The sequence below is a fragment of the Sciurus vulgaris genome (genome assembly GCF_902686455.1).
Source record: "Sciurus vulgaris genome assembly, chromosome: 13".
NCBI lineage: Eukaryota > Metazoa > Chordata > Mammalia > Rodentia > Sciuridae > Sciurus > Sciurus vulgaris.
The window spans coordinates 100,247,332-100,274,282 of record NC_136474.1 but is presented as its reverse complement, the minus strand read 5'-3'; the positions used below and the strand labels follow the sequence as shown (position 1 = coordinate 100,274,282).

At 46.5% G+C, this 26,951-nt stretch overlaps 2 protein-coding genes across 5 annotated transcripts; one reads left to right on the top strand and one right to left on the bottom strand.

The window, feature by feature from the left end:
• The first annotated feature begins 779 nt into the window (after window positions 1-779).
• TXNL4A (thioredoxin like 4A) lies at window positions 780-14,457 on the top strand. 3 transcript variants are annotated; one of them, XM_079109190.1, is made up of 3 exons: window positions 780-1,010; window positions 11,382-11,485; window positions 14,156-14,457. In XM_079109190.1, the coding sequence occupies exons 1-3, from the start codon at window positions 858-860 to the stop codon at window positions 14,325-14,327; spliced, it is 429 nt and encodes a 142-aa protein (XP_078965316.1). In that variant the 5' UTR covers window positions 780-857; the 3' UTR covers window positions 14,328-14,457. The 3 variants fall into 3 exon arrangements, with proteins under 3 accessions (XP_078965316.1, XP_078965318.1, XP_078965317.1); XM_079109192.1 differs by lacking the exon at window positions 780-1,010 and adding an exon at window positions 3,371-3,457; XM_079109191.1 differs by lacking the exon at window positions 780-1,010 and adding an exon at window positions 9,073-9,093.
• HSBP1L1 (heat shock factor binding protein 1 like 1) lies at window positions 12,874-22,189 on the bottom strand. Of its 2 annotated transcripts, XR_013758841.1 has the most exons (5): window positions 21,855-22,189; window positions 21,032-21,117; window positions 20,052-20,169; window positions 15,200-15,325; window positions 12,874-13,635 (listed from the first exon to the last, which is right to left on the bottom strand). XR_013758841.1 is itself a non-coding variant. In XM_079109193.1 (4 exons), exons 1-4 carry the CDS (start codon window positions 21,903-21,905, stop codon window positions 17,948-17,950), a joined length of 261 nt encoding a protein of 86 aa, XP_078965319.1. In that variant the 5' UTR covers window positions 21,906-22,188; the 3' UTR covers window positions 16,944-17,947. The 2 variants fall into 2 exon arrangements, 1 of the variants encoding a protein (XP_078965319.1); XM_079109193.1 differs by lacking the exons at window positions 12,874-13,635; window positions 15,200-15,325 and adding an exon at window positions 16,944-17,953 and having other exon boundaries at window positions 21,855-22,188.
• Window positions 22,190-26,951: the final 4,762 nt, after the last annotated feature.

Sequence of the window (26,951 nt, the reverse complement as noted above, 5' to 3'; positions counted from 1 at the left end):
TTAGCATGAGTCTCCAGATCCGTCCCACAACGGGGACCTGAAAGTCTGATGTCACCCTGCTGTTAAGAGGTGGACGTGGATGGAATTCTCTGGAAACTTCCTTCAGTCTTAGTGGGAGCCCGGTAAAGGCAGGGGCGGGAAGGTGCTCTCGGATGGCCCACTTTATCCCGAGTGCCCGCTCTGCCCCTCTCCTGTCCTTCCAGTAAACTCAGGCGGGACGGCAGGATCAGCCGAGGGCGCCTCGCCGCCGCGCCCGGGCACAGGGACCGGCTATGTCTTGCCGCGGGGAGCGGAAAGTGCCCCCGGGAGCAGGGCGGGTCGGGGAGTGGGCGGCCGATGGGGACCCTTTCCTACAGGTGATTTTCCCGAGCACGTTCTAGGGCGGGGAGACCCGCGCGGGGAGAAACGCGGAGCAAACCGCTGGCTTCCTTCCAGCCAGTCAGCTTTCAGGGCGGGCAAGGCCGAGCGGGGCCGAGCGGGGCCGAGCGCGCAGGCGCACATGCGCCCAGACGCCTGGGTAACCTGCGCGACAGGCGCTGCCAAGGGCAAGCCCGGGCGGCCGACGCCATGTACGTCGGCGCACGCGTTTGCGTCAGAGCGCGACCCCGGAAGTGGCGCTGCGCCGGAGGCGCTGGTGCCGCCGGGTGGTGCAGAAAGGACTCAGGCAAGGTGGGGGCCCGTCTGGGGGCGGGGGGCCGGGGACGCGGGCGGGGGTCCCACGGGGTGGGGGGTGGGCCGTGGGCCTGGGCGGGGTCCCACGGGGCGGGCCGGGGTCCCCGCCGTCTCGCGGCTTCAGCTCTCCCCGCGCCCGCAGGCAGCTCGCGCGGCGGCCTGCCGCACAGCCCGGCCGCGCCAGCATGTCGTACATGCTCCCGCACCTGCACAACGGCTGGCAGGTGGACCAGGCCATCCTCTCGGAGGAGGACCGCGTCGTGGTCATTCGGTTCGGGCACGACTGGGACCCCACCTGCATGAAGATGGACGAGGTTCTGTACAGCATAGCGGAAAAGGTAACGGCCCTGCCCGCCGGACTCCGCGTGCGCGGGCCGGGCGCGAGACCTGAGCGACGAGGTCGCCCGGCTTCCTCGGCGCGGGGCGTCGGCCGCAGGCCGAGTGCGGCTCCGCCGACCCCGCGCGCATGGGGAAGTCGGGACCCGCGCCTTGGCGGAGAGCTTGCGCTCCCTTCTGCAGAATGGCCCCTTTCTGCCAGAAGCGTCCATTGTTCCTCAGATTTTTTTTAAAAAGAGGTTCACGGACTGCTCCCTAAATAAGTCAGTGATTCCTATGGAGAGCATATTTTTAAAAATTTATGGTTCAGTGAACAAAAACGTGTGCGGGTTCTGTTGAGAGTGTGGATGCTTTCTTTAAAGTGTTTAGCCCCTGGATTGCTTTTTTTGGGTTTTTTGTTTTTCTTTTTTTTTTTTTTTTTTTTTTTAATCTTTATTTTATTTTTATGTGGTGCTTAGGATCAAAGCCAGGGTCTCACACGTGCTGGGCGAGTGCTCTATCACTGAGCCACAACCCCAGCCCCTCTTGTTTATGTTTGTGTTTATAAAGAGAACTTGTTAGCACCGTGGTAAATCCTATAAATTTCTATGGTCGTTTTTTGCTTTATCCTTCCTTACCTTTTGTGAAGTCATTCATTTGTAGCTTGGAATGATTCAAGCACAGAAAGCACTAGAGAAAACTCGTTTGATTAGAATTAGTTTTTCTGATTTTTCACATTAATACACTGAGTGGTCTGCAGCACTCTTTTGCTGACAGTAAAAGTGCATTTGTAGGGCATTTGTGTGTGGCCAGAGGTCTTATTCCTTTCCTGTAAAATTATTTTGATAACTTTAGGATGAATTTTATTTGGGTTTTTGTAATTGTAATAATAGGATAAAAAGGTAAAGATGGTAAAGTAATAGTGAAATATATAACATACTTATGTTCCACAAATAATTTGAGGTTATAATGAAAAGTAAAAGTTATAGGAACATTGAAGCTATTTTTCACTCTCAAATTGTTAATGTAAGCTGGGTTAAAGTAATTCCTTTGAGTAAATGGGAGTAGATGTAGGATATGTTTTATGTGCAAGGAAGGAAACACTCTGATCTGCCCCTTGTTAATTTTTGCTATCCTTTTTAGAAAAAGCAGTGTTGGGGACTGTTCCTATATTTCAGTCAAAACAGATATCTCTTGCAGTGCTTCAGAAGTGCATATCAGAGATTTGGATATTGTTGGTCTGGGGCCCCGAAGGGGTTTTTAAAGAAACTTCTGAGGGAATTCTGCTGTGACTTGATCTAGGACCTCACTTTCAGGAACTCCTCAGGCCAGGATCAGAGGAGAACATTGATTATCAGCCATTTTCCAGCCTCTTCCTTTCAGATGCTAAGACAGTGAGGACTGGAGGTACCTGGGGACCACATTGGGGTCCTGCCAGCCAGGGTCCTGTGTGGGATCATTTCTGCATTGCAGAAGCTGCTGTGGACAAGGGCAGATGCTGCTTCACGTCAGTGAAGAGTCACAGAAACACATCATTGCTGTGTCTGAAATAACTTGGGCTGAGCTCCTGGAATCTGTTGCTGTTCACCTTTCAGGGGTGGCATGAGCACCCCTGGGAAGACTGGGAGTGGGAGGGCTTTTGGCTCTGCAGAGCCAAGTGGAGCTCAGCGAGAGGCTCTTAGGGAGCAGATTTCATGGTGTCCACACCAGTGCTTAGGGATTTAACAGGTTTCTTTCTCTTCCTTCCTGATTCTGTTGGAGCAGTTACAGACTGAGTCACTACATTGTTACTAGTAGGCTCACACTTTACCTGGTATTGAATTGATTAATAAGCATGATTTGGTCGGGCTCACTGTTAAGTATTTTTTTATTTTTTATGTGGTTTTGAGGGTCAAACTCAGCCCCAGCCCTTCTTTGGTCTTTTACTCTTTTTCTTTTGTCCAAAACTTTGCCAATCCCTTCTCCCCCTACTATGGATCTAACCAGGACCTTGCACATGCTAGGCGAGCACTCTACATTGAGCTGCCTTCCCAGCTCTTTGAGACAGCGTTTCCCTAAGTTGCCCAGATGGCCTCAAACTTGGAATCTTCTCTTCTCACCCTCCTGAGTACAGGGATTACAGGTGTGCACCACTGCCCTCAGCTGTTTTAATAAACTTTTAATGTTGTGTTATAATTACTAAAAATGCAATTTTTTTTTTTTTTTTTCGATACTGGGGATTGAACTCAGGGACATTCAACCACTGAGCCACATACCCAGCCCTATTTTGTATTTTATTTAGAGACAGGATCTCACTGAGTTGCTTGATTGAACTCAGGGACATTCGACCACTGAGCCACATACCCAGCCCTATTTTGTATTTTGTTTAGAGACAGGATCTCACTGAGTTGCTTCGTGCCTCAATTTTGCTCAGTCTGACTTTGAAGTCGTGATCCTCCTGCCTCAGCCTCCTGAGCCACTGAGATTACAGGTATGCACCACCTCACCTGGCTAAAAATGTAAATTTTAAATGCATCAAAATGGGGCTGGGGTTGTAGCTTAGTGGTGGCTTGCTTGCCTAGCATGTGTGAGGCACTGGGTTTGATCTTCAGCACCACATAAAAATAAGTGAATAAAATAAAGGCATTGTGGGCTGAGGTTGTGGCTCACCAGTACAGCGTTTGCCCCCCATGCATGGGGTACTGGGTTCTATCCTCAGCACCACATAAATGAATAAATAAAATAAAGGCATGGTGTCCATATACAACTAAAAAGTTTAAAATAAAGGCATTGTGTCCATCTACAACTAAAAATAATTAAAAAAAAAAAAATACTAGTGGGTGCACACCTATAATCCCAGTGGCAGAGGCTGAGGCAGGAGAGGCAGGGACATCAAGAGTTCAAAGCCAGCCTTAGCAACTTAGTGAGGCCCTAAGCAGTTCAATGAGATCTTGTCTCTAAATAAAATATTAAAAAGGGCTGGGGATGCAACTCAGTGTTTAAGTACCTTTAGGTTTAATTCCTGATACCAAAAAGAAAAATAACTGTTAATGTTTTATTTTCTTAGTACAGCCTTCTTGGGGGAAGTTTAACAGTAGTTTTTTTGTTTTGTTTTGTTTTTTTGGTGGGGTAGGAGTCTGCAAGCACAGTATAATTTTAATAATCTCCCTCTGTAGCAATGACAGATAGTGGGGCTTCTTCCCCATCTTGTCACAAGCCCTGTTTGACCTTCCCAGCTGTCTAAAGGTGAGTACAAGTTCCACACGTTCAGGCTGAATTTGACTGACCATTTATCCGAGGATATGTTGTGGACTAGCTGCTCCTACGGTACCCACCCCCTCCTCATGCTAAACACTTCATGGAGAGAGTTAGTCTGAAACAGACATGCTTGAAGGTGTGTGAATGTCTTACAGATGTGTAGAACTTTTAAGTATAGGACAACGTATTAGATAGAGTTTCCTATTTAGCTGCCACAGAGAGTATTCCATATCCCTGTGAACTGTTCTAGCATTTAGCAGTGCTTTGGGTTCACTGTTCTCTAAATCCCATGATGAGTAGGAATGGATGGGATCTTTTTGTGTATTCAAAAGTCCAGGCAGATAGAGTTTAAAATCTCTTCAGTGATATCTTTGACACACAATAGTGCAGTCTAATAAATCTGTATACAAGGCAGACACATCTATGAGCTTTTTGGTTTTTTTGGTTGTTGATGGACCTTTATTTTATTCATTTATTTACATGCAGTGCTGAGAATTGAATCCAGCACCTCACACATGCTAAGCAAGTGCTCTACCACTGAGCCACAACTCCAGCCCACATCTATGAACTTTTAAAGGATGATGTTCGGAACCTGTCTTAAGCATCCTATTAAGGACCACAGAGTCCGTGGGTCTAGTGGAAGTTAGTGCTCAGCCCGATGAGGATTTGTGGGAACACAGAGCCTATCTCTGTTTGCTGAGGAGTTTAATCTCTGGTTAAGCACAGCCCTGTGTAGCGAGTGTGTGGTATACTGGCGGGGTGAGGGACAGATTCCTGCTACACTCTTTCCTTTCCTAGCTGGTTACTGTGCCTCATCTTACTTGTTGATGACTCATAAGACTCAAGTGGGACTGAGTTATATAAAAGACTTCTGGAAGATTTCCTGTCACCGAAAGCATGTTCAGTAATTGTCAAGTACTGTTATTACTGTCATTACCTCTTTTTTTTTTTTTTTTTTTTTTTTTTGAGGTGCTGGGGATTTGAACCCAAGGCCTTATGCTTGCAAGGCAAGCACTCTACCAACTGAGCTATATCCCCAGTCCCTCATTACCTCTTTTTTAAAAAATGTATTTTTGTGTGGTTGTAACTGGACAGCATGCCTTTATTTTATTTGCTTATTTTTATTTGGTGCTAATGTCAAACCCAGTGCCTCACACGTGCTAGGCAGGTGCTCTGCCATTAGGCTACAGCCCCAGCCCCTTGTCATTACCTCTTGAGTTACAAAATTTGCAGGTTACTGTGAGTACAGCTAATTGAGGCATGTATTAGTATTTGAAAAAATAAAGTTAACACTCAGTATTTGGATGGCTTTAAAATGAATTACCTAAAAATATAAAAACTGATGCTTCAAAAATCCATAGTGCCAGTTGACTGCCCAGATCATTTTTTCCAGAACTTTAGGTGGATTCCTAGCTGGTTAAGGAACTCCATAGAAAAGTGCAGAATGTTGGCCCATGTGCCAGTCTAGGACCACATGTTTGTTGTAGTCATTCCATCTTCAGTTGGAGGTAGAGGTGGAGGCACACAGAAACCCTTCTTGGAGCCGAATCACTGGCAGGACTGAAGGGGGTTGGGGTGAAGTCAGCATAGGGCCCAGTAGGAATAACATTGCTAAATCTTCCTGGAAAGCAGTTGGCGTCACCTGAAGAGCCCTAGGAATACTCCAAACTTGGGGCCAAGCAACTCTGCCTCCCAGCAGGAAAAGACCCAAGTAAGCACAGCTTTATGCCCTGTGAAAACTTTGCTGTAATCTAGTGATGTTAGAAACACACCAGAATGTCCATGATAGAGAGCCTGGTCATGAACAATCCCTTCACTGAGCACTTGGACTAGGAGAGGTCCCTGGGCTGGTGGTGCAAAGTAAGAAAGACGTTTTCTAGGAAATGACAGGGCTGGGGCTCAAACTGGGAAAGTTCACTCCACAATGGAATGTTATTTTCCCCTAAGCTTTGTGTAATATGGTGCAGTGTTTGCGTGTGCCTTTCTGACAAGGATACATTTGTCTGGGCTGGGTAAGCATTACTCTTCACTCCTCTGCTCTTGATTTTATTTGATTGTTGGTGTTTTTTTTTTTTAATTATATAACTTGTGTAAAATAAAAGTACTGGGCATATACAAAGTAGTTTACATTCCATTTTTATGTTTTCTAAAAGAACATTTTTAAGTTAGAAAAAAATAGTGGACACCTAATTTAATTTGTTTTATATAAAAAATATACAGGTATTTTAGTGAGTTGCAAATTCATTATGTAAATCCCTGTTTCCACCAACGTGGAGGCCTGTGCTAGAGCCCACGCAGTCTGATTTATGAGGCGTTTGGCAGACTGCACTTCTTCAGGGAGATGGAGAGAGCTCAGGAGTTGCAGGGAGAGGAGTCAGACCTAGGGCTGTGTTAATACTTGTCACTTCACCACCAAGCCAGTACACATTGCAGGGAGTGACCCAGTCCTCTCAAGGAGTGTCCCCCCAGCCTCCTGCCAGGAGGCCCCCAAATAAGAGGCTGGACTTGACCTGCTCTTAAGGCAGGACTGTAGAATTAGGATCATATATGAATGCTAAGAATGCATAACCAAGGTAATCAGCTAAGTTAGTACTCCCCAAAGATCTCTTTCTGATGATGGTGGCATGTTTCTTGAGTTCAGAAATGTGCCTTTGAAAGTTCACTCACTTAGTGCTTTCTGACACTTTGCATGTGTCAGGTTTTGTGGTTCTGTGGACTCTCTGGAGACCTGACTGGCTCAAGCACATGCGATGTGTACAGCCAGGAGGGGAAAGCACTGCTTTGCCCGCTGAGCTGTGCCCTGCTTACTGCTGGATCATCTACTGTTTCTTGCTCATCGAAGAAGAGGGGAAGTGAGACTTTTTTTTTTTTAAGTCTTACTACAAAACCAGCATTCACAGTTGGAAATAACATGAAATTATCGAGGGAAGGGTATTTGTCCTGACTTGTAGACAGATGTGATATTTCAGTCACTCTAAGAGGACGTGCTTCTCTTGTCAATTCTGCTTGGGAGGCTAGAGGCTTGGCTAGATAGTTCTCTTCTGCTCTGAAAGGCGTCCAGGACTCTCCTTGGATTGGCAATTAATGCTTAAGCGAGCAGAATTGTTTCTCGTGTTGTTTTTCTATAATGTTAATGTTTATTTTTTTTTTATTGTAACATCTTTGTTTTAATGCATGTAAAGTAGTAAAAGAGATTCTCTCTGCTTGGTGAAATTCTAATGTAGATAGAACTCTGCCTCAGAGAAGCGTGTGCTTTCCATAGGCAGCCCTGGCCTGCACCTTGCGTAGTGTGGGAATGGCGCTTCCAGCAGGGCTATGCTGCTCAGGTCCCCCTCTCCATCTCACAGATGCTTGTTTTCTTGGAGGAGAGGGAAGTGTGGGTCCCAGAGACTCAACCTTCTCTAGACTGGGGTGGAGCCCTCACCTGGCTTGGGCAAGCCCTAGGTTTAGTCTCTGGTATCACAGAAACAAAAAAAAAAACTGAAAACCCAATCCATCAGCAACTCCCCACTTTTTGTGGTCACGCCTTTTTTGGGGCTAAACACACTTAAAGCCTTTGTTCTTCAGAGCCCTGTGCCATCTGACCTAGGAGTCAAAGTCACAGGCCTTTCTGACCTGAGCTTTCTGTGGCCTTGGCACAGGTTCCCTTCTTGGAACCTCCTGTCCAGATGTCTTTGTTTTTATGCTTGTTTATTTTTGGAACTGAGGATGAACCTAGCACCTAACACATGCCAAGTACTTGGTGACACTGAGCTATATCCCAGCCATCCCTTTACTGCCCTTGGCTCTTCAGTGGGCTTCTGTATGAACTCTAGAGCCCCCAGCACCTGCCACCGTGGTTCTTGTACTGCAGAAGCAGATGGCAAGGCAAGGTGGTCTCCAGCCCAGCGTCCTGGGTTCGTTCCATGGGAAAATGTCAATTACCACTCGTAGGGACTTTTCTCTGGATTCTCCTTAACTTTCTCAAGCTTCGTATGTACAAATCTGAATGCTTGGATCCCCCCTCTCCTTCTTGGCCCAGCTTCCTGAATGTAGGTCCCTTGTCTGGTCTTGCGTGCACCTTCTTACATTCTGCTTCCTTGTCCCAGGTGCTGACTCTGGAACTTGACTGCCGTCTCCTGTATTTCTCTCTATGCAGCTGTTCTCTTGCTTGATGGATTCCCATCCTCCTGTGGCTTCTGCCTCTGTCTCCTTTGGGCAGGACTATACCTTCAAGACTTGGCCCAAGAGATCTCATCTAGAGGGTGGGCTTTGAACAGACATGGGTCACTTTCCATGTGGCTCAAAGTCATGAGCCAGTCTTAATTTTATTGTATGAAAAACATGAGCAAAGTCTTTATTTAGAGGTGTAGAATTAGAATTCATGAGTGAGGAGTGCCTTGTGCAGGATTCTTGGATTCTTGGATGTTCCTGAGCCAGGCTTCAGTGTGCCATGAGTTCAGTCGGTCCTTGCGGTACCAGAGCTGGACATGATAGTCTTTTGGAATGCATTGGGGGAGTTGTGTGGGTACAGACTGGCATGCAGGAGGTGCATGCTGTGTCTTCAACACATGGCTTCCCTGGGTACTAGGTACCCACAGATTTCAAGAATTGTGTGGCTAGTGTTCACTCTGTCTGCTCCTGAGCAAGTTTCCTGGGGTAGAAATGAAGCATGGCCTCCCCTTCCCAGTGCCTGTGACCATTCCACATCTTTGCTTCTGTGGTGAGGTTTGTTTGGTTTTATTTTTAAATAAAGCCAGAACACAACTTACCAGTTTACTATGAAAGTAAAGCTGGTTCTAGTGACCTGACCATTCCATTCTCTCTGCGGGTGCTGTGAGAAACCAGACAAAGAAGTATGTGTTCATGAGTTGCCTGACCAAGAGGAGGGTGTGCACTGTCACAGTGTGAAGGCCTCATGTGAAGGGTTTCCCAAAGTGACACATGGGTAGTGGCACACCCGGTGCACCAGCATTCCCTCGCGGTGTCTCCACCACAGCTGGAGGGCAGAGGCGGCTGCACCAAGGGCCAACTTTCTGTCTTTCCAGTGGTGGTGTTAATTTCCTTAGTGGGCTTTGTTTTGTTTTGTGTTTGACTGGTTTGTTGGTTTGCTTCTTTAGTAATATTCCAAAAGTGAAACGTGTAGTCAGTGAGCTTGGCTTCTCCCCTTTGACCTCCACAGGTGTCAGCATTTGCCAGTCTTGTGTTTTCTAACCATTCATTGCCATGTTGTGATACTTAGCACAGATCCCAGGGATCATGTCATTCATCTGTAAGTGACAGGATTTTAGAGTTGGTTTTACTCTAAAATACTGTGCATACTGGTTTCCTGTGATTGCCGTGAAAAACTGCAACCTGGAGAACTTGAAACAATAGAAATTCTCTCACCGTTCTGGAGACAGAAGTCAACGGTCAAGGTGTGGGCAGGGCTGTGCTCTCTGGAGCCTTTTGAAAGGGAGACCCTCAGCCTCTTCTGGCCTCTGGTGGTTACTAGCCCCTCTGGTTCCCTCAGCTTGTGGACCCTTCACTCCAGGCTCTGTGTGTCCATGTTTCTGTTTTCCCTTCCCATGACCCTTTCTCTTTCTCTCCCTCTCTGTACTGGGGATTGAACCCAAGGTGCTTTGCACTGAGCTACACCCTCAGCCCCCTTTTTTAAAAATATTTTTTGAGGCAGGGTCTCTCAAGTTGTCTAGGCTTGAATATGCAGTCTTCTTGCTTCAGCTTCTAGAATCACAACAATTATAGGTGTGGGCCCCTGGGCTCTTCTCCTGCAGGTTGACTTCCTCTTACACTGATCTCTTCTGCAGTGATCTTCTTTCCAAATAAGTCACGTTCTCAGTTTGGGGAGTTAGGACTTCCTGTCTCTGGGGGCAAATGCAGTTCAAGCATTAATGTTACATGTAAGTTGATTATGCTTCCTAGAGGGTATTGAGACAGTTTAAGGAGACTTTAATAAGTCAAGATGCTCTTGCTCCTGAGATTCTATTTTAGGGTTTGTCCTTAGGAAGTAACAAAGTAGTCACACAGACTTAAGGGCATTCACACAGGTGAATGATAGGTGTTGGTGGAAAATGAGTGAAGAGGGGTAAAATAATGGCATAGCCACTTGGTGGAATAGCATGTGCAATGAGAACTATGTTTTTGGAAAGTAGGTAATTTTGCATAAGAACACTTATATTAAAGCAGGATACAAAATATGATCTCATTTTATTAAAACAGTGTAAATATGGGCTGGGGTTGTGGCTAGTACATGTGAGGCTCTGAGTTTGATCCTTAGCACCACATAAATAAGTAAAATAAAGTTTTTAAAAAACAGTGTAAATAAACTTTTCAAATATACCTAGAAAAAAGGTGGGACAGAATCTATCAGAAATACTAATATATATCTCTGAGTGTGGGATTGGAGGTGTTTTTAGTCTTTTAAAATTTTTCTGTGGGTTGGGGTTGAAGCTCAGTGGTAGAGCACTTGCCTTGCATATGTGAGGCACAATGTTTGATCCTCAGCACCACATAAAAATAAATAAATAAAATACAGGTATTGTGTTCATCTACAACTAGAGTTATTTAAAAAATTTTATTTTTCTAAACTTGGGATGAGCATGTGTTCTGCCCTGCACCCCCATCCCACCCCCACCCCCACCCCCCGTCACGTTCTAGGCAAGTGCTCTGCCACTGAGCTAAATCCCCAACCCCTGAGCTTGTGATTAAAGAAAAAATTACCAAAAAGTTGTACAGTATCAGCTGGGGTCCTAGCTGTTCATATTTGCAAGTGTTCAAGCCTCAGCATCTGGGGCCATGGGCAGATTATCGAGGCTTGCTCAGCAGTGTTGCTGGCATGAGTAATTCTGGAGGGTCACCTGCATAACACCAGGTCTGCGTGAGTGATGTGTCTGGGGCGTTTTCTGCAGGGATTTGGCAGCTAGCTTCTTCAGCCAAGTTCGGCTAGCTCCAGACCATCTGAGAAGGCCCCGGTGAGATGTGAGTAGCCAGCTTGTCGGGATGGTGACAGTGTGGTGGTATTTTCCTAGGTGTTGGCTCTGTGGGGAAAAGGTGTAAATGGTTTGAAAAAACTGTCCAGTTTACACAAATTCTTGTTTTTGATTTTAAAATTTGATTTTATGGAATGAAAGTTCAATCAATCTTATTTTAGGTGGTTTTTTAATCTCATTTACTTTTAGGTGAAAAATTTTGCAGTTATTTATCTTGTGGATATTACAGAAGTACCGGACTTCAACAAAATGTATGAGTTATACGATCCATGTACTGTCATGTTTTTCTTCAGGTAAGTTATCTTTAAGTTGTTATTTACATGGCATATTGTTGGTTTGAGTCAGATTCTATAGCCTAGAAGAAGTGTGTTATGCAGCCATTTCACAATGCAAGTTGTATCACAAGATGATCAGTGACTCTATTATGATTGGTTTTCAAAGTGAAAGTTTCCACTTTAGCAGTTCCCCAGTGACCAATTACCCTCTGTAACTGTAACTTTGCCCAGAAACTTGGGTGAAGTAGAAAGAAATGGAAGACACCCTCACTAATGTTTAAGATGCCTTTACATGCAACCTTTTGATGAAAAGTGTTCGAAAATAATTCACTTGTTAAATGTGATAAGTCAATATTTAGTGTCCTGTTGTAAGAGGGAAATCTGAACTTAATTACTCTCTCACACAAATTTATCTTCTCAGCTCAAAAATTATGTTGTGGAGATTTAATTTGGAAAGAAATATCCTTTCACACTGTTACTGACAAAATTTCTACAGTAGTTACCACAGAAGTTAGTAAATAGCAGCGTGAGCATTGGCTCTGCTCCAGAAGATGTGGTTCCTAACTGCTGGAATTGTGTGGGGTGCATTAGTTTATGTTCTGTACAGTAGTGGTGTACCTTGGCACCTATTTGTGAGCTTATGGTTGTGGAGGTGCAGTGTCTGACAGGGCCACCTGTATTCTGTGCTCAAGGTCTCGTGGGCCAGTACTGTAGACTGGGTGCTTGGGGAGGGCCCTGGGAGAGTCCACCTTGGCTTGCTGGAATTGTTGCCAGATGCAGATCCTGCAGTGGGGCTGAGGTCTGTTTCCTTGCTGATATCAGCTGGGCTACTCTGCTCAGAGCCCTCCACCCTCACAGCAGTATCAAGGACATGTCGAGTCCTTTTCACACCCTCTGACCTCCAACTACTGCATGATTGGGTTAGATCACCCAGACAATACAGGGTAACCTTATTTTAAAGCAACTGATTAGGGGCCTTAAATCTATAAAAATTCCCTTTGCAGTGGTGTGTAACAGAGTCACAGACATGAAGCCTTTTTTTTTTTTTTTTTTTTTTTTTTTTTTGATACTAGGGATTGAACCCAGGGGTGCTTAACTGCGGAGCCATATCCCCAGCCCTTTTTGTATTTAATTTTGAGACAGAGTCTCACTGAGTTGCTCAGGACCTCACCAGGTTACTGAGGTGGGCTTTAAACGTGAGATCTTCCTGCCTCAGCCTCCTAAACTGCTGAGATTACAGGCATGCACCTTCATACCTTGCTATTCTTGTTAGCTATTTATACCACATTCGTCTTCCGTTCACTATAAGTTGCGAGAAGAAACCAGGCTGCATCTTCAAGACTTTGCTTGGAAATTTCCTTTCCTAAATATCTAAACTCAGAGCTTATAAATTCTGCATTTCAAAACTGCAGGACACTGTGACCCTGTTATTCCCAGTGTGTAGGAGGATCCCTATTCCTCCCTTTGAGCAGCTGACTCCTCACTTCAGGTGAAACAGGGAGGCCATTTGGGGCTGGAGCTGCTCTGGTGGACAAGGAAGGTAGGGGATAGCTTCTGGTAGTGGCAGGGGCACTCTTTGTGTATTTGTGATTTTTAGGACTGATAGTCTACTATCAGAAAAGGAGATGGAACTTGCTGCTATTGTTCTGTGACCCAGAAATCTAGGATAAGCAATGTGAGCACTTTAGTCACTGTATACACCAGATATATTGAGTACCCCCAGTTTTTGTGTTCTGGAGCTGAGACATAGCACCAGATAGGTAGTTCTGTGAACCTGTCTTGATAAGGTATCAGCCAAGTGAGTACCCAGGAGTGGAGGTGCCAGAGGACGGTATGTACAGAAATACAGGTATAAGAAACACATCTGCTTCAAGCTGGGCTGTGGGAATGTGCCAGGGACTGCTCACCCTAGATGAGTGCTCCTTCACGGGCCCAAAGCCTGGGCACCCAGAGCGAGCACTGGGCAGGGCTGACACAGCATGTGAGGGTGGGAACAGCTGAGGGCCCCATCTGAGTTTCTGGGCCAGTGTGTGGACCTGGAACGTCGCCCTGGAAGTAGGTGTTTAACACAGAAGAGTGACATCAGATGAGTGTTAGCTGCTTTGGTTGAGAGGAGGCCAAGCCAGAGGAGCACACTTGTGGAACAGGGTTGAGCCACATGTACGATCCTGTAGATGTGAGAAAATATACTAGTAAAAATCCATCTTCAACAAACCAGAAAAAATGCATGCAAGTGCAGTAGAGGGTTAGCATCTTTACTTTGGTCAGTGGAAGCATAAATTCCTAAGACAGAAGTCTAGCCTCTTGAAAAACAAATATCTAAAGGGTCATCTACTTCCCTGGTCCTAGAGATGCAAAATTCTGTTGTAGGATTTTTGTAGAATTTGTGCCAAGAAGCTTAAGAGCAACATGAAAAAATTACTGCTCTTCAGGAAAATTAATATAAACCTCTGTATATCCCTTTAAGATATTTGTCCAAAGGACATATAGAAAATTCCAGAAAGAGATTGGTGTCCCTGCATTGTGGTTTCTAGAAATAGCATTTGGGTGTCTCTGCCTTCTTTTTGAACCATGGTTTCCTCTTGGTTGTATGTGTCTGTCAGTGACACAGCAAGCATTTGTGACAGCAGGAAAAGTGGGACTCTTGTGGAATCTGCCGTGGGCACTGGTGCCTTTCTCTTTTTGCAGGAACAAGCACATCATGATTGACTTGGGCACAGGCAACAACAACAAGATCAACTGGGCCATGGAAGACAAACAGGAGATGGTCGACATAATTGAGACTGTGTATCGTGGTGCCCGCAAGGGCCGGGGCCTGGTGGTGTCCCCCAAGGACTACTCCACCAAGTACAGATACTGAGGCATGTGCCGTGGCCTGCGTGGTGCTGTGGGGCCCCTCCCTGGAAGGGCCCTCACCTCTTGAGAGCTGGAGGGTTGAGGGTTACATGCCTTCACTAGCTGAAGCAAATAAATACCTGAAGGAGCACCCACCACTGTCCATTCTTAAGGACTCCTGTAGCTGACTGGTATTGGTGGTTGCAGTTAATTGCTACCTCACCCATGCAGAGGGGTTGGGATGTTTGTCCTGTGGGGTTGGGCTCTGCAAATTTGAGTAGTTTGCCAGGACTGCCATGGCCAAGTATGGTAGACCTGGTGGTCTCCATCCCATAAAGCAGGGTTCAGTTTTGGAGGCCAGAAGTCTGATGTGAAGGTGCCAGTGGATTGGGTTCCACCTGAGGCTCAGGGGAACCCGGACCTGCAGTCCCTGTGTCCCTTGACTCAGAGGTGTGGCACCCAAGCTCTGCCGGTCTTCACAAGTGCTGTGTGTGTGTCTGTCTTCAAGTCTCCCTCTCAGGGATGCCATTCAGTGTGACTTCAACTCACCCACATCTGCAATGACCCCATTCCAGGTAAGGTCACAGTCTGAGATGCTGGGGGTTAGGACTTCAGTGGGTAAATTCTATGATGATATTAATCCATAACAATCCAAAGTCTTGATCGTGTTCTGTTTATAAAAACAGTGTAATGCTTGTTGGAGGCTTCCCTGTGAGGAGTGGGGCTATTTCTTTTTCTTCCTGAGGTTGGGTTTGATGTGCTCACACACATCCTGTTCTGTGGAAGCTGTGGCCTCCTGTCCATCCAGAAAATAGTCTCCTTATTGCATTCCCAGGCTCCCAGGGCTGGAAGTTCCTCTCACCTCTCCGTGCACATTCATTCTGAGTGAAAGCATACCTGGAGAGGCTCTGCCGGCCAGGTGTGCTTGGGCAGGTTGCCTCCTGCACACACGAGGTGCTGAGTGGTTGGTTGGTATGTGGTAGAGTGAAGTGCTCATTGCCATTGTTAAAACACAGGGCACACCTGAAAGAATGAAGATTTCTTACCTACACACACAGGTAAGAATGCCTTTTTAAAAAATATTTTCTGTAGTAGAGGGAACGATACCTTTATTTTTAAGATTTTTATGTGGTACTGAGGATCAAACCCAGTGCCTCATACATGCTAGGTAAGTGCTCTGTCACTGAGCTACACAAGAATGCTTTCTAATTGGATTTAAAGTTCAGATGTGGGCCTGGGGATATAACTTAGTAATGCGTCTAGCATGTATCTGGCCCTGTGTTCTATCCCAGGCACTGCAAAAAATGTTTTTTTCAAATGCAAATCTGCAATTTAGTCTCTCTAGTATCAGTTTTCCCATTTGTAAAATGGGGAGTCTAAAACCATATCATATTGTTATGAGGGGTTAATAAAAAAAATCTACACAACCTCAAGTACCTGGCATATAATAAACATTGACTATTACCCTCCTGGCATTTCTCTGAGGAAGGGAGAACGTTGGCCAGAAAACATGCACTAGTGTTCATTATCACTGCTCGTGAAGGGCCACAGTCAGCCACGGCCACCATTCCCTGCCCACTGGGATGCTAGGTTAGGAAGCGAGGCTGACAAGTGTTGACGAGTCCTCATGAACTGCTTACAGGGTAAGATGGTGTAGCCATTTTGAAAATAGGCAGGCTGGTTCTGAAAAGTCGACCGTGATACCCCATGCAACCAACAGGTCCTTCCCAGTTGTTTGTACCCAGGAGATGAACCCACGCCCCACAGAAGCCTGTGCTCAGCGCCGTTGTTCTTGACAGCCAGGGTGGGGAAGTCCCACCCCCATCAGTCAATGGGTAGATGAACTGAATGTGTTGTATCTGCACAGTGCAGTGTTCTGTAGTCGTAGAAGAAAGGAAGTGCTGGGTGCAGGGGTGCACACCTCTAATTCCAGAGACGGGGCTGAGTCAGGAGGATTGCAAGTTCAAGGCCAGCCTGGATATCTTAGCAAGACCTTGTCTCAAGAAGGGCTGGAGATGTGGCTCAGTGGTAGGGGAAAAAGGAAAAGTACCACAAAAAGAAAAGAAATGAAGTATTAATACATGCCACAACATGATGAACTTCGAAAGTTATCAGGTGAGAGAAGCCACCTGCCACACATCCTGTGAAAGGTGCAGAACAGGCAGGTCCACATGGACAGCAAGGGAGTTGGTGGTTGCTTAAGACTGGAAGGAGTGAGTGAGGGAAGGAGCAAATGGGTGCTGGGTTTCTCTTTTAGATGATGAGCATGTTCTGAAATTCTGGTGTGGTTGCACGACTCTATTTGGTTGTGTAATTAGGTGAATTGCATGGTATGTGAGTTGTACCTCATCAACAGCTTAATGTGCCTTAGTCACACTTCTGACCCAGTGAAGTACGTGGAGGACCTGTGGGCCATCATGTATTATGGCAGTATTTACATTACATCAAGTGGGGAATGACCCGTGTCCGAGAGGTAGTTGACCTTTCAGTTGCTGTGATCATTGCAGCCATCTGATGGAACACTGGGCAGCAATAGAAAATGTGTGTGAAGTTTTCCCATGGAAGAAACGATACTAAAAGAGCATGAGAGATAGTAGGCCGTATGGTCAGCTAGTAACAAATGTCAACAGTAGCCAGTGGATGTAGTAAAATTAAGCATGATTGTCAGTTCTGTAATACACAAGAATCATTTTATAAAATGAGAGACTATCCCTGGCCCATTTTTAGATGATAACAACTCTACCTTACTTTGGCCTGCAGAGAGGAAGTTCAGTGGAAGTTCTCTGTTTAACCTGCAAAATCAACTTGAGTTTTATCTCCGTGCTTTACTTCAGTGGTCCCTCTACAGGGTGCAGCGGGGTACGGGGCTCAGGACTCAGGAAGGCTACACGGGAGAAAAGCACCCTCTGCCAGGAGAGGGAGGGATAGCTGAGCCCCATAGACACCCGCCTTGTGCCCAGCTGGTACAGCTTGGCTGGGCCTTGCCCTCTTGGGCCAGGAGAGTGAGTGCCACCAGGACTTGCATCCTGGGCATGCCAAAGTTGGGAGTGATTGGGGTGACTTGGAATGCTGTTATTTAAAAGCAAATCCTATTAGAAAACTGCTGGTGATCTTTAAAAAAAGATATATGTAGAATTTTAATTTGGAAAAATTGTTAACTAATACAGTGTATGCTTTTTAAAAATTTTTTTAGATTTTGATAGACCTTTATTTTATTCATTTATTTATATGTGGTGCTGAGAATTGAACCCAGTGTCTTACACTTGCTAGGCAAGTGCTCTACCACTGAGGCACAATCCCAGCCCCAGTATATGCTTTTATTCCATAATTTATAAGTATTATGCACTGAAAAAATATTTTGCCATTGTTTACTCCCATGGTAAGTAGTTCACCATCTTTTGAATTATATTCTTATTTCGTTCCTTTGTTATTTTAATGTTTTTATTTGTTAAAATGAATTCTGATGAACTGGAGGTACAGCTCAGTGTCCTAGCATGCTGAGGCCCTGGGTTCCATCCCCAGGATCCCTCATGTAAAAATAGTTTTAAAATCAAAGACTGAGACTCAGAATCCATATTACATAGATGATTACTTCTCCAAAAGTTTTCATCTTATTTTTTTCAAGAGATATGTCCAATAACATCTTCAGGTCTGTAAGAAAAAATTTAAAAGAGGTTAGGTGATCTGTATGCCAGTTAGACAGTTAAATACACCCAAATACAGTTTTCAATAAAGTATCCTAATTTCCTACAATTATTACAACTTTTTTGTATAGGCAAAATTCAGCACTCAGAAAAACCTAAGTGATGCAAGGGCCTTTTCAGTCAGATGGGGTCAGTGTGGACTTCGCTCAGAACAACTCGAATGGCCCCCACGTCCCTGCACTGTGGCTGACCACCACTGACCAGCCACAGGAGTACCCAGGGTCAGGTGCTCACTCAGCAGTGCTGCTGATCTGCATTGTAAGTCCAGGCAGGGAAAGTGTCCAGAAGCAGGAGGTGACTAAGATGCCCATCTCTCAGGAACACGTCTTGGGGTTTGCAGAGCTCCGGCTGTGTTCATGGAGTCAGATTTTAAACTCTGGGACTTGTTTTAATTTAAAAGACTCAGTTTTTAAACAAACTTTTAGACCTCTCACTTCCTGTCATGCTGCCTTTAATGACTATATGTGCACCAAAAAAGCAAAGTTTTGGCAACTGCTTAAGCATTTAATTTGATGCCAGATATGTAATAGGTTTCTGAACAACCACTGGAGCCCAGGCCACTACCGGAGCAGCATCTGGGACCAGAGTCCCTACCCTAGCTCAATGCCTGGGCCTCAAGAGATCAGAATTTGATGTCTGGAGGGTTGGAGGAAGCAGGCTTCTGGGCAGTGGGACATGTCTGATAGAACCTTAGCAGGCAAAAGCAGTATTTTCCTCACTCAGTTTTACTTTAAATTATTTTTTGCTTTGTTGTTTGTTTGAAATGGGGTCTTGATAAGTTGCCCAGGTTGGCCTTAAACTACTGAGCTCAAATGATCCTCTTACCTCAGCCTCCTGGGACAATCAAAATTTTTAGAGCCCCCACCCTGCCATATTTTGCAGCCCCTTGGTAGCAAGATACAGCGTCAGTGATCTTATTTACCAGAATGCCAGATTTAGAAATTATTGTCACTTACAGGCAAGCCAACTTTGGTTTAGCAGGACAAGGGGCATAATTTGCCATAATTTGATATCTGACTTAGGATAACAACTGTGAGTAAACAAGGCCTTAAATTGTTTAATGAAAAGATGGTTGGTTGTATTTGGAATACTGTCATGATAATATACATATTTATCTTTTTTTAATATATATATAGTTTTTAAGTTATTGGGGGATCTTTATTTTCTTTCTTTATATGTGGTGCTGAGAATTGAACCCAGTGCCTCACACATGCTAGGCAAGCACACTACTGAGCCACAACCCCAGCCCACATGTTTATCTTAATAAAGCTATATACCTCCATGCCTGTCCTATGAACACAGTCCATTCTGAGACCTGGAAGTAAGAATTTCTTTGCTTCCTCAACACTGAAGTTCATTAAAAGGTAAAGTTCCCATTGTGGGGCTGACCCAGGTGCTCAGGGCCACTTGGGAAATGTGTTAAGGGCTTACTGTATCCAAATAGGAACTACTAGTTATAATCCCAGTTTCACAGTGAACTGTGATTTGTGTTCTGTCTGAAGACTAACTTAGAGGAGTAGGGACGAAAAATACTCTAATAAAATCCAATTTTTAAAAATATTTGTATTTGTAGATGGACATAATACCTTTATTTTGTTTATTTAGTTTTTTTTTTTTTTTTTTAATGTGGTGCTGGGGATTGAACCCTGTGCCTCACATGTGCTAGGCAAGCACTCAACCACTAAGCCACAACCCCAGCTCCAAATCCAATTTTTAAATAAGAGTTTTTCATCTAAAATGTGCACTTTTGGGGACTGGGAGTATAGCTCAGTTGGTAGAGTGCTTGCCTTGCATGCACAAGGCCCTGGGTTCAATCCCCAGCACCACTAAATAAATAAATAAAATTTTAAAAAATGAAAATTGTTACTTACAAATGCTCATTTTAAAGAATTATGATGAAGTGTTTTAGTTGGTATATCTAGAAAGGTTTTTCATTAATACAGCAATAGTATTTGCACAGTGAACAAATACAGGATTGCATTTTTCAAGATGAAAGCAATTAAAAGATGCGCAAAAGGCAAACAGTTGCCTAATGATGTACTTACTGTGTGCTCCTTAGTGGAATTTCCAACCCCAGCCTGCTCCATCAGGACAGTCACATTCTTCTGCAAGTCCTCAATGCGGTTCCCCATGTCTTCCAGTACCACGTCAAGGGAAACTGTGCTTGTGGGCAAGGTGCAGAGTGGCCACAGACACCCTCAGAGCCCTGCTTCAAAGTATGCCTTCTCTACAGACTCACAAACTTAAAAAACAAAGGGTCCATGCAAATCCACTGCCTCCCGAGTTCCTCTTAGTGTGCACCTTGAACCTTGAAGTGGGGAGCTTGGCTTTTAAAACCTGGCTTCCCTTGCTTGGACATGAACCTGGGGATGTGAGTTTGGTAAGTTTTTGCCAAACTCTGGGCATAAATGTAATGAAAATTTAACTCTTAAAACAACTCTGGTTTAATTTATCATGTCATGTTTTGCCTTATGGGAGCCCATCTTCAAAATCAAAAGCTGCAGGTAAGCAATTCCAAATGTTTAAGGAATACATTTAATTGTTTCAAGTGAACTCAAACTGGACAAGTTTTAGGGCACTCTTTACCTTTACCTGGACTTGCTCACTAGAAACATTCTGTCTTAATTTTGTAACATTTTGTGTTTCTGAAATAAAAGTGAGCTGCTGAAGTCAAAATCAAGCAAAGGCACAGCAGTGTCTAGCCTCCTGTTGGTCAGCACCATCTCTAAGTGCTGCAGACCAGGCTGTGCTGGTGGTCAGGAGGAGGAGCCTGTGCAGGGATGCCCTTGAACTTCAGACTTGGTATAGACCTCTGGCTTGACAGATAGGTAGCAACAGGCTGAGAAGGGCAAGTGTAAATACTGGAGAAACTACTTGGTATAGACGTCTGGCTTGACAGCGTAGCAAGAGGCTGAGAAGGGGAAGTGTAAATACAGGAGAATCTATATAGACAATTATTTGCTGATAGCACAGGACAAAAAGGCATCCCCTGGCAATGTGACTGTCCAAAAGCATTAATATTTACCAAAGATAGAAGAGGATATTTTTCAGGTTTAATGCTGCAGTGAGAGCTTGAAAATGTTCTTGAAGTTCCTGAAGTAGACTTTCTGCCTGAAAAATGGAACCACAAGGTACTTGAATAAAACGTTTATTATGGATGGAGTAACCCATCATATATGCTCCAGTGGTTTTTGACAATGGTGGCAAGCACCGGAACGAGATGGCCGTGCAAAACTGTGCCGGTACACCACACAGCTAACTCACAATGAGCACACAGCTGTAACGAAAGTCTCCAGAGGAGAGCAGAGAGCAGCCTCAGTCACTGCTCGAAGAGCTGAAGCCATTCACAGCACAGCACCATCTACCCTGGATGTTCACCAGCTGGTGTTGGTGTTGCAGTTGCTCTTACCACCCAGGTCATACAAAACATTGTCACAGCTAGTGTCACGTTTCTGCGCTGCTTTCTAGTTTACATGATAAAGCATCAATCTGCGCTCCCACTGCAGATCTGCCATCCTTATCTCTAGTTGGCTTCGTCAGGATAATGTAGTCTGTAGCAAATTCTTTTTATAACACGTTAAATTTATCAGCTTCTCTTCCAGACTTGGAACCTGTTTTGGCAAGTAGGAGAGCAGGCGGGATGCGGAGGACTTGGGGAGAGGGCCCAAAGGCACCCGCGGTGGGGTGGGGCCCTGCAGGACCAGCGCTAGGGCCGGGAAGGAGCGGTGGGGGCTGGAGGGCGCCCCTCGGAAGGAAGCGGCGTTAAGGTCTGGCTGCTCTGCAAGTCCGTGACCTCAGTCCTGGCGCTCAGGGCCCTGCCCGGACGCCGGGCGGACGGGACCACTCACCGCTTCCCGCAGCGGGTCCCGGCGAGGACTCTCAGGGGTCCGCGCGTCCATGTGCGCCCCGCGCTGCGTCGGGGTCGGGTACGGCAGAGCAGAAGCTGCAGGGCTCGGCGCGGGGCGGACGGACTTGCTTCTGCCCGCGCGACCTCGCTCTGTCCTCCTCGGCAGGGGCGGAGGTGGCCGGGGAGGAGCCAGCAGCGCGTGCTCGCGGGCGTTGGTCCTCGCTGCGGCGCGGTGGACGTGACAGGGCTAGCCTGGCTGCGGCGCCGGGCGCGCAGCTAGGTGCGGAACGCCCACGCTGCGGTTCCGCCGTGCTCGGCACTTCCAGAACCTGCCGGCCCTTCAGCCTTCGGAGTGGGTGCACTCCGACGCGCCGCCCCTTGATGAGACACACAAGGCCCTGGGCCATCGAGTCTGTCGCCTCTGGAATCCACCATTTCTGCGGAGGCCAATCTCAACCATTCCCCATGTGCCAAGAGTCACATCTCCAACTCCGGTTTCCTGGAGGGTCTAGAAGCTATCCCATGACCCCTGCTGTCATCCAGAACCTCTGACTTGTGGCTGGTGGGTCACCTTGCGGGCCGTCTTGCAGGACCACGTTCTCAGCAGTTACCTGTTGGTTTCCATGTCTGTACCCCCAGAACTGAAGTCATGAGAGCAGGGTGTCTGGGTATGCCAGTGTTCCCAGAGCCTAGCCAGTGGCAACCCCCAGGTGCTCAGGGTGCAGAAGGTGCACTTGAATGAAACATGGCCACACAAAGATGTCACTAGTCCTCAGAACGATGCAACCCTACACCCAATGAGTGGCCTACTTCACATGCCTTGATGGCTGGAATAAGCGTGGGCAGGGGTCTGGGAGACCGCAGTCCTCACACTTTGCTGGTGGAAATGTCCAACCATGCTGTCTCTTTGGAAAGCGGGCTAGTGGGTGCTCCCAGTTGAACAGAATTTAACATTCCACTCTAAGTGTGTACCTGAGAGAAATGCAAGATAGTTCTCTGCAACTTGCACACCAATGTTACAATAGCATTATTTAACAAGTAACAAGTCAGTCTGTGGAAACAGCCCAGCTATCCATCAGCAGATGAGTGGACAAACAATGTGTTTTATCCATGTAAACTACTGATGCATGCTCAGTGTGAATGAATGTCCAAAATATTTCTTTAGTTTTTTAAAATGAAGTAAGGCAAACTGAGAGAGTCAAGATTTGTTTGTTTTCTTTCGCCTGGAAAATGGAGAGAAAAAATGGGGCGGGGGTAGTTTCTCAGAAAATAGAAGGAAAACCAATAAACTAGGGGGAATGAAAGAGGGAGGGAAAGGAGAGTGCTATGGTTTGGATATGACATGTCCCTCAAAGCTCCTGTGTTGATGCAGGAATGTTCAGAGGTGGCGTGATTGGACTGTGGGTCCAATGAACTGACTGGTAGTGACTGTAGGCAGGCAGGGTGGGGCTGGAGGAGGTGGGTGCCTGGGATATGTCCTGGAAGGGTTCATCTTCCCATGACCTCCCTCCACCCCTTGTGTCTGCCTGTCTCCCCCTCCCCTTCTCCCTCCTCGCTCTCTGCTTCGGGCTGCCATGAACTGAGCAGTTTAGCATCCCCATGATGGTGAGGCACCATGATCCTGCCTCACCTTGGGCCCAGAGCAATGAAGTCCATTGCTAAATCTCTGTAACCATGAGCCAAAATAAACTTTCCCTCCTAAGTTGTTCTTATGGGGTATTTGGGTCACAGAAAAGCTGACTAATACAAGGAGGAACTGGGAACAAAAGTGACCAAATTACTGTTATATTGTGTGCATGTATGAATAGGTAACAACCAACTATTAAGTAATTAAAAAGAAACACTGTACCAGTGAAAGTAGTCACAAAGGCCACATATTGTAGGACTCCTCTCAAAACAAGTGTCCAGAATGACAAACCCATGGAGACAAACCTGGGAGACCAGAGGTCTCCCGTATGGATGAGAAGTGGACCAGTGGTCACTCGGGGACAGTGTTCACCCATGGGGATGGGAAATGGACTGGTGGTCACCTGTGGAGGCAGTAAGTGGACCAGTTGTCTCCTGTAGAGATGGGAAGTGGACCTGGTCACCCTGGGCATTGGACCAGGAGACTGGAAGTGACTGGCGGTCACCCCAGAAAGTGGACCAGTGTTCACTGGTGGAGATGGTAAGTGACCAGTGTCACCCATGGAGACAGGAACAGGACTGGAGATGGAAGCAGAAGTGGACTGTGGTCATCCTGCATATGGAAGAGAATGGGAGGCTGCTTCCTAGGAAAGAAGCAGCCAGTTTGGGGGCAAACGTGTTCTAACATTAGATGGTGGTGATGGCAGTGCAGCATGAACGTTCTGGAAACACTGAATTACACGCTGAGCTGATGCTACTGCTTGTGAATTATCACCTGAAGGCTGTTAAAACAATAGTTTTAAAAGCAGGTTCATTTTACAGCACCCCCTTCTTGTCTCCCCTCCTGTTTTTCCTTGGAGGGCTATGAAGGGGACAGAGCTGGTTCTGGAGGGCAGGGTACAGAGCAGCTGCCTGGAGGTGCTGGCAGTGGGTCAGCCCTCCCTGGCTTCAACCACCTGTGGGTTCTCTTTGTAGGCAGCTGTGCAGAGGCAGGAGAGGTCGGGGAGATAAGGTTGCTGCTGCCCACAGAAGACAGGACGGTGAGTGGCAGTGAGGCCAAACTCGAGGTGTTTGCCTATTTCAGGCCACCTTGAGGAGAGAGGGGAATAATCCAGGCAGACAGAGGACTCTTGGCTGAAGCCTCTGGAGGTTCTTTGGAGAGAATTGGTGTCCATAGCAGCCTGCCTGCCATAAACCCAAGTACACAAAACCAGTCTGACAACCTTCCTTCCTTCCGGAAAGTTCTGGGACCTCGCCCTTCCTTTAGTCTCACTGCAAGGACAGCCAGCATAGTGCTTATGGCAGGACCAGTGCCTCCGTGAGGGGCTGGACACAGAACAGTGCTTTAACAGACGCCTGGGGACACAGGGCTGCTTACTCACTGCTGGCATCACATGCTTGTGTGCAGACAGGGCCCGCTCAGTTCCCAATAACAAAGTGTTCCCCCTCGCCTGCCCACTGCATTGTCAGACCTAGTCTGCTACTAGCGCCCAGGTGTAGTTGAGGCCAGCGATTGCGCATGTGCCTCACGTGGCCAACCCTTTGGGATTGTGAACAGAAACGAACCTGGAAAGCAGAAGATGAAAGAGCTCTGGCTCCACCTGCACCTGCTTCTTCCTAGGAAGCAGCCTTTCCAGGCCCCAGGGCTCTCTTCTGGGGTCTTTCATCTAGACCAGACTGGCAATGCCGACTGGCCTCTGGTATACACAGCGCACTCAGCACCCTGCCTGCGCGAAAGCAGATCCCAGCAGGGAGGCCACAGGTCGGCCCCGAGCTGATCTGATGGGGACCACCTGTGACCACCCTGCAGATCCCTCTCTGAGCTGGGAACAGAGGGAAAACAGGTCTGACTGGAGGTGGGTGAGTTGGGGTCATGGGAATAACCCTGAGAGAAACCCAGCTGGCTAGGAGGGGTCACAGTTGATTGAAGGGAGATTTTGGAGGTGTTGCAGGGGATGGCAGTCTTTGAAGTGGCCTTGGCAATGGTGATTGAGCTGGACAGACAGGCACTTGGGGTACAGGGACAGTGAGACCCACGAGGTTGAAGCAGCCCATGGCAGTGCAGATCTCAAGCACTTGTGGAACCCCAGGCTCCTGGCCTTGCTGCAGCCCACACGCCACACAGCTCCCAGAACCTGAGCACACCAAGCAGGCCAAGACCCTGGTCACAGTGGAAGCCGGTGTGATGCTGGGGACGTGTGGAAGAGAAAGGGACCTCAGTCTTAGTGTGGGGGATGTCCATAAGTGCTGCAGAATTCCCAGGTATTCTGGGAGGTGTCAGTGGGACACAACTGGGAGACAGACAAAAGAGTGTTCGGTTTACCTGGGGAGGTACGAAAGGTTTCCCTAAAAGAGTTGTCAAATGCCATCTCTGGAAGAGGCACTGGAGGCTTGCTGTTCCCATAAGTCTGGACGATAGCCCATGTGAGGCAAATATTGTTACTCACTGTACACATGGGGAATAAAGTCATCAAAAAGCACTGGGCCAGGAGCAGGGGTCCAGGGAGGAACCCCAAGACAGCACTGAGGGCCCGCTGCCTCCCTTCCCTGTCTGCCCTATGGACCAGCAGAAAAGATAGGCAGACTGGAGGCTGTTGCCCGCCGGGGTCCCAACTGAGTGCTTTCCTCTTCTGACCTGTGTGTGCTATGTGAAGAGGACCAGGGACCTTCATTCTGAGATCATGGAGAGGCTAAGATCATGGAGGGACTTTGGGTCACAGTTCTACCTGTGGGACATCAGGGACCCTGACTCTGAGATCTTGGAAGGGCTAAGATTATGGAGGGGCTCTGAGTCTCAGTTCTGCCTGTGGAATGTCAGTACCTTCATTCTAAGATCATGGAAGACTATCACACTTTGGCCTGTGGGATGTCAGCAGTCAGCGTGCAGATCCAAGTGAGTGGTTTATCTTATAAAGCAAAATTTGATCATCTTTGGCATAAAAGCACATCTTCCCCAAACGGGATCTCTATATGCAAAGAATGAAGTTGGACCCTTATCTTAGTGAACACAATCAGCTCAAAATGTATCAAAGACCAAAACTTAAGAACTAAAACTATACGTCTTAGGGAAAGCTGGTGACACTGGATTTGGCAATGATTTCATAGATAAGACACCAAAAGCACAGGCAAGTCCACAAATTGGATTTACTGAAAATTATAAACTTTTGTGCATCAAAGGATACTCTCAACAGAGTGGAGAGTGAAGCCAGAGTGGGAGAAAACACTTGCAAATTATGCACCTGACAAGGAATTTATGTCCAGAAAATATAAAAGACTCAACCTACTCAACAACAGTAACAAAACCAAGCAACCCAAATAAAAAATGGGAAAGTACTTGCATAGACATTTCCCCAAAGAAAATATAAAATGCTCAATAAACACAAAGATACTCAATATCACTGTTCATTAGGAAAATGCAAACCAAACAAAATGAAATGCCACTTCACACTCATGGAATAGCTATTATAATAAA

Excerpts from the sequence above, each read along its gene's own strand:
- HSBP1L1 (XM_079109193.1), bottom strand. The coding sequence starts at position 21,905 with ATGGACGCGCGGACCCCTGAGAGTCCTCGCCGGGACCCGCTGCGGGAA. Across the intron at positions 21,118-21,854 it reads GGGACCCGCTGCGGGAAGCG|GCAGAAAGTCTACTTCAGGA; the intron begins GTGAGTGGTCCC and ends TCCATTTTTCAG. Across the intron at positions 20,170-21,031 it reads AATATCCTCTTCTATCTTTG|CACAGTTTCCCTTGACGTGG; the intron begins GTAAATATTAAT and ends CTTGCCCACAAG.
- TXNL4A (XM_079109190.1), top strand. The coding sequence starts at position 858 with ATGTCGTACATGCTCCCGCACCTGCACAACGGCTGGCAGGTGGACCAG. Across the intron at positions 1,011-11,381 it reads TGTACAGCATAGCGGAAAAG|GTGAAAAATTTTGCAGTTAT; the intron begins GTAACGGCCCTG and ends ATTTACTTTTAG. Across the intron at positions 11,486-14,155 it reads ACTGTCATGTTTTTCTTCAG|GAACAAGCACATCATGATTG; the intron begins GTAAGTTATCTT and ends CTCTTTTTGCAG.